This window comes from Aspergillus puulaauensis, chromosome 6, assembly GCF_016861865.1.
Source record: "Aspergillus puulaauensis MK2 DNA, chromosome 6, nearly complete sequence".
In the NCBI taxonomy this organism is placed as follows: domain Eukaryota; kingdom Fungi; phylum Ascomycota; class Eurotiomycetes; order Eurotiales; family Aspergillaceae; genus Aspergillus; species Aspergillus puulaauensis.
In genome coordinates, this window is record NC_054862.1 from 3,505,411 (window position 1) to 3,516,742 (window position 11,332).

The 11,332-nt window shown below is 52.4% G+C and overlaps 7 protein-coding genes across 7 annotated transcripts; 5 read left to right on the forward strand and 2 right to left on the reverse strand.

Annotated features, from left to right (window-relative positions):
• Positions 1–191: 191 nt before the first annotated feature.
• On the forward strand, positions 192–960 carry APUU_61436S (uncharacterized protein; the record flags this gene model as incomplete). Its single annotated transcript, XM_041694778.1, has 3 exons — positions 192–546; positions 609–802; positions 856–960. 3 exons carry the CDS (start codon positions 192–194, stop codon positions 958–960), a joined length of 654 nt encoding a protein of 217 aa, XP_041560574.1.
• Positions 961–1,087: 127 nt separating this feature from the next.
• Positions 1,088–2,700, reverse strand: APUU_61437A (succinate--CoA ligase subunit beta; the record flags this gene model as incomplete). The annotated part of the gene is made up of 6 exons (XM_041694779.1): positions 1,088–1,171; positions 1,230–1,351; positions 1,404–2,179; positions 2,245–2,341; positions 2,398–2,470; positions 2,536–2,700. 6 exons carry the CDS (start codon positions 2,698–2,700, stop codon positions 1,088–1,090), a joined length of 1,317 nt encoding a protein of 438 aa, XP_041560575.1.
• Positions 2,701–3,001: 301 nt separating this feature from the next.
• Positions 3,002–4,106, forward strand: APUU_61438S (succinate--CoA ligase subunit alpha; the record flags this gene model as incomplete). The annotated part of the gene is made up of 3 exons (XM_041694781.1): positions 3,002–3,163; positions 3,222–3,338; positions 3,390–4,106. The coding sequence occupies 3 exons, from the start codon at positions 3,002–3,004 to the stop codon at positions 4,104–4,106; spliced, it is 996 nt and encodes a 331-aa protein (XP_041560576.1).
• Positions 4,107–4,476: 370 nt separating this feature from the next.
• Positions 4,477–5,511, forward strand: APUU_61439S (zinc-dependent alcohol dehydrogenase family protein; the record flags this gene model as incomplete). The annotated part of the gene is made up of 1 exon (XM_041694782.1): positions 4,477–5,511. One exon carries the CDS (start codon positions 4,477–4,479, stop codon positions 5,509–5,511), a length of 1,035 nt encoding a protein of 344 aa, XP_041560577.1.
• Positions 5,512–5,885: 374 nt separating this feature from the next.
• APUU_61440S (GFA family protein) lies at positions 5,886–6,495 on the forward strand (the record flags this gene model as incomplete). Its single annotated transcript, XM_041694783.1, has 2 exons — positions 5,886–6,008; positions 6,073–6,495. 2 exons carry the CDS (start codon positions 5,886–5,888, stop codon positions 6,493–6,495), a joined length of 546 nt encoding a protein of 181 aa, XP_041560578.1.
• A 413-nt stretch (positions 6,496–6,908) lies between these two features.
• Positions 6,909–9,149, forward strand: APUU_61441S (Zn(II)2Cys6 transcription factor domain-containing protein; the record flags this gene model as incomplete). The annotated part of the gene is made up of 2 exons (XM_041694784.1): positions 6,909–7,462; positions 7,526–9,149. 2 exons carry the CDS (start codon positions 6,909–6,911, stop codon positions 9,147–9,149), a joined length of 2,178 nt encoding a protein of 725 aa, XP_041560579.1.
• An 82-nt stretch (positions 9,150–9,231) lies between these two features.
• APUU_61442A (uncharacterized protein) lies at positions 9,232–11,176 on the reverse strand (the record flags this gene model as incomplete). Its single annotated transcript, XM_041694785.1, has 4 exons — positions 9,232–10,350; positions 10,409–10,613; positions 10,672–11,060; positions 11,114–11,176. 4 exons carry the CDS (start codon positions 11,174–11,176, stop codon positions 9,232–9,234), a joined length of 1,776 nt encoding a protein of 591 aa, XP_041560580.1.
• Positions 11,177–11,332: the final 156 nt, after the last annotated feature.

The window sequence follows — 11,332 nt, forward strand, 5'->3', positions numbered from 1 at the left end:
ACCTAATCAGCAGCCTGGCAGTCCATTTGATGCCTGGTTCGTCCGCAGATCTTGCAGCTGCGATCTGATCACCGATCGTCGAGTGGGGGTCGGCTGGCACTGCGTTAACCGAGGGCTTGGTGGCCTTGTTGCGCCTGTTAAGGACAGTCTGCCCCTCAATCACTCATAATCACAGGTTGGCTCTCTGAACCATGGCAGCACACCGGGATCTTCTCTATGTGACCTCGAGGGTTCGCTCGCCGCCAACGATCTCAGTCGACGGCTTCCATGCCTGGTATGACACCGTCCATGTGCCTGACGTGCTGAAGACATCGGCTGTCGACACTGCGTACCGCTACAACGCCGCTACTGAGTCTATGCCATGGCGGTTCCTTGCAATATACCCGGTCCACGATATGCCGCGGTTTACGAAGGAGGAATACTTCAGCATTCCAGCCACCAGCGATGCCTTGCCTGGGCCCACGCACAGTTGCTTCGATGTTGCGGAATTCGACATCCGGACATATCGCCCGGTCGCGAGTGGCAGTGAATCTGATATTCTGGCTGGTAAGTCGCAGTCGCAGCGGGAGCGGAGTGCCTCAAACCTGACGATGCTGCGTATTGTATAGACGCGGCCTGCGATCTCCTGATTGTGGAATTTAATCTACCATCAGACGTCGACGAGACGGATTCTAAGGCTATTCAGAACTGGTTTGGCAAGACCTTCGCCTGTCAGCGCTCGCAGCGAGTGGGCATATACAAGTCCTTGGCCGTGCTATACCAGGATGAGAAACCGGATACTCTCCCGAGATATATGGCTCTGGTAAGCCTGCTAATGGTAACTGGGCCAGTTGATTCACTAACAAGGCATAACAGGTTGAGATAGATGGGAGCAGTGAAGATCACAGCGAGTCTATAAAGCAGATACAGTCGGCTGTGCCAACTGCCCAGTGGAAATTGAGAAATGCCTTTAGCCAGTGAATGGAACCATTTCCCGGTCTATAGCAATGATCACGAATATATACCCACTTTAGCAGTAGTCAAGTACATGTAGCTCATGTAGCCATTCAAAGCATAAATGGCTTCGGATATTCTACCAGGCAATTCTTCATTCAGCAGCCAATTTGACTGCCAGCTGCACGGCGGCCGTGAAATTATCTACAGAGTGAATTCCGTGTCCGTAATCAGCCAGCTGTTGAATTCGGAGAGTTAGTAAAAGAAGGTATACAAAGGATAAGAGTGTGTCCTACCGCCTGCTGGCCCTCCGCCGCCTTGGTCCCCTGAAGGCGCACCACCATGGGTACGCGAAGGGGTCCTATCTCCTGGACACCCTCAATGATTGACCGAGCAACCATGTCGCCATGGATGATCCCTAGAAGTGTCAGGTTGTAACAAGAGCAGTACGAGAGCGAGGGGCGTCGTACCTCCATAGATGTTAATGAATATAACCTTGACTCTCTCATCACTTAGCACGATACGAAAGGCCTGTGCCATCGTCTCCTTCGTAGCCCGACCCCCAGCGTCGAGGAAGTTGGCACAGCTCCCACCCAGATAGTTGACTGCATCATTTGTCGCCATTGCAAGACCGGCGCCGTTCACGATGTTGCCGATGTTGCCCTCCAGTCGCACGTACGCAAACCCGAGGCTCTCGGCTTCTCGTTCCAGGGCATCCTTGGACGAGGAGGACTTGTCCTCTAGAGCAAATAGATCTGCCTGCCGGAATCGAGCAGCATTGTCGAAATTGAACTTGGAGTCCAGACATGCCAACGGCCCTGACGTAGTCAAGACCAGCGGATTGATCTCGACAAGGGTGGCGTCCGAGGACTTGAACAGCCCATACAAGTTGTCTAAAAGAGCCTGGAGGTCTTCTTTTTGGGCTTCTGTATCGAGGCACAACGCGTTAGCCACCTGGGCAGAGACCTCTCCAGTGACACCGCCGTGATAATCAAGTGGAATGCGCACGACGCTATTATCATCGCGTGCGGCCAATGCTTCAATATCCACGCCGCCATATCGAGATGCTATTATTGTTGGGCGGGTGTTGTCACGATCCACCGCAATCGAGAGGTAGAACTCTTTGTCGTATTTCACCTTCTCTGCAACGTAGACCTTCCCAACCTCAAGGCCCTTTTCCGAGGTTTGCTTGGTGCGCAATCGACTCCCAATCATCTGCTTCGACATATTAAAGGCCGTCTCCGCGCTTTGGGCCCGGAGATCTGCGTTAGCATTGATATTGGCGAAGGCCCATTTGATAGGAGGCCTTACGTTTCGACGAGTTGAACACCTCCCTTTAGGCCGCTATCAAAGACACCCTTTCCGCGGCCACCGGCGAGGACCTGGGCCTTTAGTATACATGGCCCGCCTGGACAATGTACTCCGGGTTAGCGATGCTCGAAGATGATTTCAATACGAGCTCACCCAGAGAGGCCGCAGCATCGCGCGCTGCCTCTGGCGTCTCCGCAACCCTTCCACGGGGGACGTTTATTCCAGCCTATATATGTAGGTAGTTTGGATTAGCAAGTTCGTCCGCCCCTGGGGGTTGGGATGCTGCAGTACCTTGGCCAGAAGCCCCTGTGCTTGGTACTCGTGGATGCTCAGATTCCTGGTCTGCGGTTTGAATATGAGAGGAAATCTTCCATAACGAGGCACTCTAAACGAATTGCAGAGCAGTTGGCCGAGAGGTGTTGGGGCCGCTATGGCTCTTAGGATGTTCGGGGTCATGTTTCGAATCAGTTGACACTTGGTTGAGAGCAGGGCAGGAAATGGTGACCGGTAAAACAACACAAGTATATATATCCTTATAATAACTGCAAATCGCAGCAGCCTGTATAGCCGCTACACCCGAGATTAACCCTGGCGAGGTCGCCGCGGGTGCGGAGGGAGACACTCGGTAATGCGGATGCGAAACCTGGCTGGCCCGAGCACGTAGGGTGCAGTCCCTTATATCGGGCGGCGAGGTGCGCTCCATTGCCGGAGAATACGAACTCTGCTCGTCGATTATTTCAAATAACTGCAGTGCAAAATGCGACCTCGAACGCTTTCTGGATGCCTTGTGACCCTCAGCCGCGCGTGGAGGAGAACGGTGTCCAATACCGCGCGGAGTGCGACTCAGCCTGCAGCCTTAGAGCACCTGGTAATTGGGGAGAAGACCAGGGTGGTCTATCAGGGCTTCACCGGAACTACTGTGAGTGGCATAGGTGTTGTCGCACCCTCCGGTGTCGCACGTACTGACCGTGTTCCAGGCGACCAACAACGCCAAAGAAGCCATAGCCCACGGCACACGCATCGTCGGCGGCATATCGAAGAATAAGGGCGGCACTACGCACCTTGGCCTTCCTGTCTTTGACAACATCTCGCAGGTGAGTGGCTTCGGTGGAGTGAGTACGAGCAAAACGTAACCAGTTGAACAGGCCGCGAAGCAGCTCAAGCCAGATGCCTCGTTGGTGTATGTCCCTGCAATAGCTGCGGCCAATGCCATCGAACAGGCCATTGAAGCAGAGGTGCCCCTGGTTGTGTCGCTGGCAGAGCATGTCCCAGCGCACGACATGCTCCGCGTGCATCAGATGCTGCGCACGCAGACCGCGTCGCGTCTCCTGGGACCCAACTGCCCCGGGATCATAGCACCATCCAAATGTCGAATCGGGATCATCCCAGCAGCACAGTGTACGCCTGGCCGAGTGGGTATCGTCTCGCGCAGCGGCACCATGATCTATGAAGCCGTCGGTGCCACGGGCCGAGTGGGCCTTGGTCAGAGTCTGGCTATTGGGCTCGGTGGTGATATGATGCCTGGCACGACCATGGAGGAGGCATTGCAAGTGCTGATTGAACACGATCAGACTGATGCCATCATTCTCATTGGTGAGATCGGGGGCAACTCGGAGTTCAGAACTGCCGATGCCATCCGAGAGTACTATCTAGACGCCTCGACCACCACCAAAAAGCCCATCATCGCGATCATCTCCGGCCGCACTGCACCGGAGGGAAGGGTCATGGGCCACGCAGGGGCTCTGCTATCCCCCGGTGAGCAGGGTGCAATGGCTAAGGCCCGCGCTCTCGAGGATGCAGGGGCAACGGTTCTGCCGCATCTGGGAATGCTCGATGGTGTACTACGGAACGTATTGTGCTAGAACATATAAAGATATTAATACTCTTAGGAACTGCGTCCGGGACCCGAGCTATACCAATTACAGTCGTATCCTTTTTCTAATAGTCTGCCGTAGAATCCACCCGGAGATCCCACTTGCTGGAAAAGTTGGTATGATTTTCGCAAGCTTTAGTTTAGAATACCGTGCTTATTAATTGATCTCACTGTGCCCTTTGTCTTATTAAGACAACTGAGATTCGTGTTAGTTAATAGAAAACACTGCGCTGATCCGCCAGACAACCCATTCCCTTGGAGCATAGATAAAGGGAGTGGCTATCCCTTACTTTCATAATCCGACAAGTCAATCAATCTTTTCTCAAACCAGCACAGAATAAAGACTTTCCAATCCAACCATGCAGCAAATGAAAGCGGTGCGCCTTGCTAGAATCGGAACAAAGGCAAGCGCCGAGCTCCACGACGAGCCACTACCGATCCCTGGCCAGCACCAAGTCCTGGTTAAGGTACATGCCGCTTCGCTGAACTACCGCGACATGGTCGTATTGAGGGGGGAATATCCCGGGGAAACGAAGAAGGATGTTGTCCCCCTCTCTGACGGAGCCGGCCAGGTTGTGGCAGTTGGCAAAGGCGTCAAGCGCGTGGAGCCCGGGGATCGGGTCACAGTTAGTTGCCTCACATCCTGGATCGGTGGCCCAAGCATCGCGGAGTATCGCTCCAGCAGCGTCGGTTTTACTATCGACGGGATGCTGGCTGAGTACGCGGTGTTCTATGAAGACGCCCTTGTCCGAATTCCGAACTACCTCTCCTATGTGGAGGCTGCCTCCCTCCCGTGTGCGGCTGTTACAGCGTGGGCCGGCCTTAATAAAATCGAGCCGCTGCAGCCGGGCCATACCGTGCTGATCCAGGGCACAGGTGGTGTCTCGCTTTTCACATTGCAGTTTGCGAAAATCCTTAACGCTCGCGTGCTGGCGATTACCTCGTCAGATGAGAAGGCTGCTAAGCTCAAGGAGTTGGGCGCTGATGCTGCGGTGAACTATAGCACCTGCCCTGACTGGGATCGCGAAATACTTGCTCTTACCAATGGTAAGGGGGTTGACAGGGTGCTGGATATCGCCGGGGAGAAGACTATTATCAAGTCCGGGGCGTCGACGAAGATAGGCGGCGTCATCGTCGCGGTTGGCTTCGCAAGCGGCTTCGGCGGCGGGCTCCCACCGATTGATATACTGGCTCGAAGTCTGACGGTGACAGGATCCTCTATTGGTTCACGGCTGGATTTCGAGGCGATGCTGGCAGCGATGGCAAGGCGCGAGACCCGGCCTGTTATTGACCAGGTGTATCCTTTTGCAGAGTACCGTGAGGCTTATCGCAGACTGGAGTCTGGACAGCAAGTCGGCAAAATTGTTATTGAAGTCACACCGGCGGCTGTCTAGATTGCTGTACCTTTCTAGCATGTATACTAGTGGAAACCGTTGTCCAGCTTGAGAAGGATGTCTGAGTGGGCCTGGAATGCACCACGGCAGAAGTGTTGGGCTAGAAATTAATTGAATAGCTATCCTAAAATCCATGCCGTCTTCGAACTGTCTTCCTAAATCCAGAAGTATCCGCAATCGAGGAAGGACCAAGTTCATGATTTGTCAAGATCGTCTCTGATAAATACAGGTGAAGCGGAAAGACGACCATCCGAACGGCAATGAGGAAGCTGGGTGGGAGACCCGAGACCCGGTGACTAATTAACTGCTAATTTCTATAGTTATAAAGGATGCGCTCTTTCCAGTAGCTGCTGCGATCAATGGAAACCCGAGCTATGGCTGCAGCACCTGAGAACACAGCCCCCTGGTTTCCGCTTGCAGGGAGCGCCAGGGATGGCTGGTCGACCAAGGAAGAGGCAACAGCTACATGCTACTGCGGAGCTGTGCAGTTGGCATTTGTAAGTGCTCTCACCCAGGTTGAGGCTTAAATCGTCCTTAACTAATGACATGCACAACTCGCAGCCAACACAAGGCCCTGGTCTTGTTGACACATTTATTTGCAACTGCACAGATTGCCACAAGATCACTGCATCCATGTTCGCGACCAATTTTGTTATCAACGACGCGTATTTAAAGCACTTGCGTGGTAAAGACATCCTCACCATCTATAGCCAGTCGAAGACCACGATCACCGGCAAGGCAATGACGAACTGCTTCTGTTCTGTGTGTGGCTCGCTTATGTATCGCACGAGTGAAGTGTTTCCAGGACACAGTGTGCTACGCACCGGCACAGTTGATGATTTTAGTCTGCATGAGACGAAATTGAAGCCAAGGGTCGAGATCTTTACCAAGGACCGCGTGGGTTGGCTTTGCGGTGCAAATGGCGTTGAACAGTTTAAGGTAGCACCTCCAACGCTTGGGGATACCCCCGTTCCAAGTCCCTGAATGGAAATTTGCACAGACTCAGAGAAAAAGGGTTTACCGGTAGCTCAGTACATACTTTTCATTATGTGGTTGTGATGTGAGGGAAAGCAGCCAAAATAGCACTCTGTATCGCTGCGTATTTCCGTACGGAAATAGGCGGACTTGAAGGACTTTGGCATTCCATAGTAATCGGCAAATGATCATTGACTGTTATACTTCCGCAAAACAGTCCACTGGATTGCGATTAAAGAGTATATTTTAAACAGGACTACAGATACTTATGTAGTGGAAGGGTATGGATAGATTACCTGTGTAAGCCCTAACTACTGTGGGTTAGTTCCATTACAAGGCTTGCTGACGTGGGACTGAGCAGATGATGTTAACTTATTAACTTGCTTTATTACAGATACAAGCACGCATTCGATTGAGGGGAAATGCCTGACGCAAAGCTTGAACGGGGAACCAGGGGTCGATATGCTCGCCTGCTCTGCCAACGCTGCAGGGCCAGGAAGATCAAATGCAATCTGCCAGATAGAAGCCAGCTTGGGCCTCTGGGCTCCCCGCAACCGCCAGAACAGTCGTGCGAACGGTGCCGCAACCTGGGCCTGGAATGCGTGATTGAGCGTTCGACCCTGGGCCGTCCATCCCTCAAGCGCAGCGAGAGCACTTCTGCCCACAGCTATCCAGCTGCGCAAAATGAACAAGTCGGCCTTCTGTTCAATGCTCAGATCAAGGATCACTCGGCCATAGAGTCAGCCCAGAGTCCAGGAGGCACAGAGTCAACCGCTAGTCCAGGAACCACACAAGAAATACGCGCGGTGGCCGACAAGACCGTGTTCGAGTCCGTCATGGAATTCCAGAACTTCTTTGCGTCCGCCTTGGGCAAAGACAGGATATTTGGTGCTACTATTCCTCGGGCTACTTCTGGCTACACGACTCCTTTGCCAGAGCTGGTGAGCGAGCAGATGGCGAGCAGCCTCGACAAGGAGTAAGAACGCGCCGTTTCCTTGAGATATACCGCAACCCTGTCTAACGAACTTCGTGCTTCCAGGCTGGCCTGGTACAAATTTTTTATCCCCGGTCTACCAGGCTTATTAGGCATAAGACGCCGTCTCGAGTCAGGCGATGGGCTCAATATTGGCACCAACCTGCTCTTCGCACTGCTTTGCCTCATCGCCTGCGACACAACGGCCAACTTCGACCGGTCTCATTCAGCCCTGAAGAGGAACCTTCAGCTGGCTGTTTCATCCTACGGCCAGGAGTTTATCTTCTCGCCGCCCACTCACCGCGACTCTGTGCTTGTTTGTCTTCTCGCGGCTGATTACAGACCCACTGCAATGGCAGTGTCTCAACACACTGCACACAGGGCGATCAAGTCGACATTGTACCTTAATATAGCAGTCAGGGTTGCTGAAAAGTTACAAATGCTACCTTCGCAACTCAATCTCAGCTTTGCCGACATACCAGCCATGGGCAACGAGGAATTCGAACACCAGATCACATATTCTTTACAAGGAATGAAAGCCTTCACCCAGGACCTCATCCTTGATGGACTGTTGTCAAGACCAGTCCAGGTACTGCAAGAAGCGCTCGATCGCATGGCACCCCACATCCACGTTTACCAACATGTCTTTCAACATCGACCCTGCTCTCCAAGGGTTATTTTTCAAATACAGTGGGCTACGGCGAGCTACATGCTTTTAGACGCGTTGAAAGAAATAAAGCAGAACTGGACCAACCCACAACGGCTGTATCATGTTGTTGACGAGATTGAACAACGGTGTCTTGAGCAGATCCGATTCGGCCGCCTGGCTCTGTCCAATACTACGCAGTCTGGGCCCCCTGAAGGCGTACCGGTTGCTCGAGCTTTGCTGGAATATCGATTCCATGCAGTCATCGGACGAATATATGGGATTGCACTTCTTCATGTCATGGTTCTCCGGTCCAGAACGTCAAACAACAGCCTGCCAGGGGATTCTGAGATAGATCCCCAGGAAGCAAATGAAATAGGCGCCACACTCTCGGATGCCATGACCAATATTTCCGATGAACTTGGTGTCCAGATTGTGACATTCCTCTCGCGCTTTGGGCATCCCTTCCCCGAGAGGCTACTCACGGTGCTGGAAATGTTCATCGGATCCACAGATTTGAAACTTGATGGTGTACCGTTTCAAGCCCCGTTCCGGGACATGGTTCTCGATATACTCATATTTTCCAGATCTATTGTGGAGAACAACAGCATCAATGTCAGGAATCTGTATGGAAGGATGAGGGACAACGCCGACCAGCAGGTCCTGGTTATTGCCGAGTGTGCCAAAAGATTCAGTAACATGGTGGCTTCCCCTGTTAAGTCCATTGAAGCTGCTTTTGCCGGAGGCTGCGTGTTTGCCGCGAGTACCAAAGTCATGATGGCTTTTTTGGATATCATGAGAGATTTGAAAAGGGAAAGTGATCTTGGAAACGCTGGTCCCCTACCGGCTGCGGCTGGTACCTCAGCAGAGGGGCCAGGCATCAGAAGTTCTGCTTCTGAACAGAACCCAGGAAGTCTGTGGTCTACCGAGCTCATGCCCAATTCGTTCAACGCTGATGAATTTCTTTTCGACTGGTCCACGATAATGGGCTTTGACAAGGACATGCTAAATAATGATTCCAATCTTGGCTTCGGTTTTGGTTAAAGCAGCCTGATATTGCACATTTCTATATATCTCCACAGTATATACACATATCTTATTCGCAGTAAAACTCTATGCTACATGGTTAGTTCGTTTGACACAGAGGCCCAAACAATGCGCCTCCTGTCACCTCTTCCCAGCCATCGTTGCCGACGCATCGCCAGCACCAGAACACGTCGTCTGGGTCGTACTTCTTCTTGGTCGACCGAAGCTGCTCATACTGATCGCCGAACCAGTCCTGCTTCCAGTCCGGATCATACGGGTCTGCCTCGTTCAAATAGGTTCCCGTTCCTAGTGCCAGCCTTTTCATGGCTCCGAGCTTCCTTTCGGTGAGCTCCTCCTTGACCTCTTGAATTTCCTCTGGTCCCGAGCTTGCCGGCGCCATATATACTCCTTGTAGTAGGAGATAGGTTTCCCTCCAGGCCGGATTAACAGAGGTATATTGTGCATCATTGAGAACTCTTCCACCAGTAACGAGGTTCAGGAGCACAGTGCTGGTTACGTTGTGAACCCCTCCTTCGGCCTCAGTGGTCAGAACTTGAAGTAGATCAAACAGTTGTTGCTCTTTGCCGGACAAGGATTTCTTGCTCAAGAATCTCGATGCCATGAGTGGCTGGCTATTACCTGCGGTTGTGTGGTGTGTCGATGCATACCACGCGGCCCACGAAGGATGAGTAGACCATTTAGATAATACCAGATAGTCTGTTCCGTTTCCAGGGAGCAGATCACTAATTATTTCTCGGTTCATTACCTCCTTTGCGTGGGTGATCGCGTCGGTGGAATCGTTGGCGAGAAACTTGATCAAAGGGGAGCTGTATACCCAAAGTCCATCACTCTTTGAGAGAGACGCAGTGCCGGCGAATCCTTCGTCAACAATGGCAGGATACTTTGAGGCTATTCGAGCGGTAGCTTCCAACACAGCAGAGTCATTGCGGCCCAGATCCGCAACAGTCAGGGAGTGGTAGAGGGTTGGGCGAGTAGGGTAGGTCTTGACAGTGGCAGACAAGACAACGCCATATGTTCCTCCGCCTCCTCCTCTGAGAGCCGTGAAAAGATCGGTGTTCTGGCATGGATTTGCCGTTACAGTCTCCCCTGAGGCAAGGACAACTTTGTATTCCAGCACTTGGTCCGTTGCTAGTCCGAATTCGTGGCTGAGAGAGCCATGTCCTCCGCCCTGGAGAAACCCGCCAATGCATCCGACGGTCTGACATTCCGTTAGCGACATTATACAGCTGGTTTCAATGCAGCTGACGCGGACTTACAGGGTCGCCGCCTCCAACAACGACATGGCCGTGTTTGGAGGCGAGATCATAGGCATCCGACCACACGTAGCCACCCCCGATAGTGATGGCACTTCCAGTCCAATTAGACGGGCAAGATCCCTCGGAGTAATTGAAATCCTGGTGGAAGTGAAGCCCGTCTTTAACGTGCTTTGTCCAGATCGATAAACTGCCGTATCCCTGTGACCTGTCATGACGTCCTTCGTCAGCATAAATATATATATGTAAATTAGCAGACGGCTTACCGCTGTGAAATGTCATGTCCAGTATTCTTGACCACGAGTCGGACGTTATTGTCTTTCGCAAACTTTATCCCAGCAGCGACGTCGTCCGCATTGGTGGCCTTGATGGAGTAGGAAGGAGAAGTGCCCAGCTCGCACGATGGATACGCGGCTACCGAAGCATTGATCGGGGGGCATGTATCAACAAGAGGATAGCTGTACCCGATTGGGGATTCTGGAATCCAATATTCGTTTGTCCAATTGGAAGCAATACGTTGACATTCCGTTGCGCTGTAGGCAGGGCCGTGGTAGCATGGTTTGGCGAGAGGCTCGTTTTGAACAAGCTTTCCTTGCACTGTCGAGTTGAGGGAGCTCCATTTCGAAGCTGACGGCCAGCAATCGTCCACCGGGGTCTATCTCGCCCTCAGTTAGAGGTATCAGAATCCATGGGTGTAGAATAACGTACACATTTGCATTTGGCGAAGACGGACTGGGCTCCAGCCAGGAGAAGGAGGCTTTGGAGAAGCATGGTCAGCGAATATTAGTTGAGTGTTTGCTGATTGTTGGTCAAAGAACGACGGGGCGTATTTATATCGTTTCCATATTGCTGCTTTACCCTCCGATGCCATTCGAGTGTCAGCTCAACTGTAAGAAGCGGAAGCGGAAGCGGAAATTGATTGAAGAG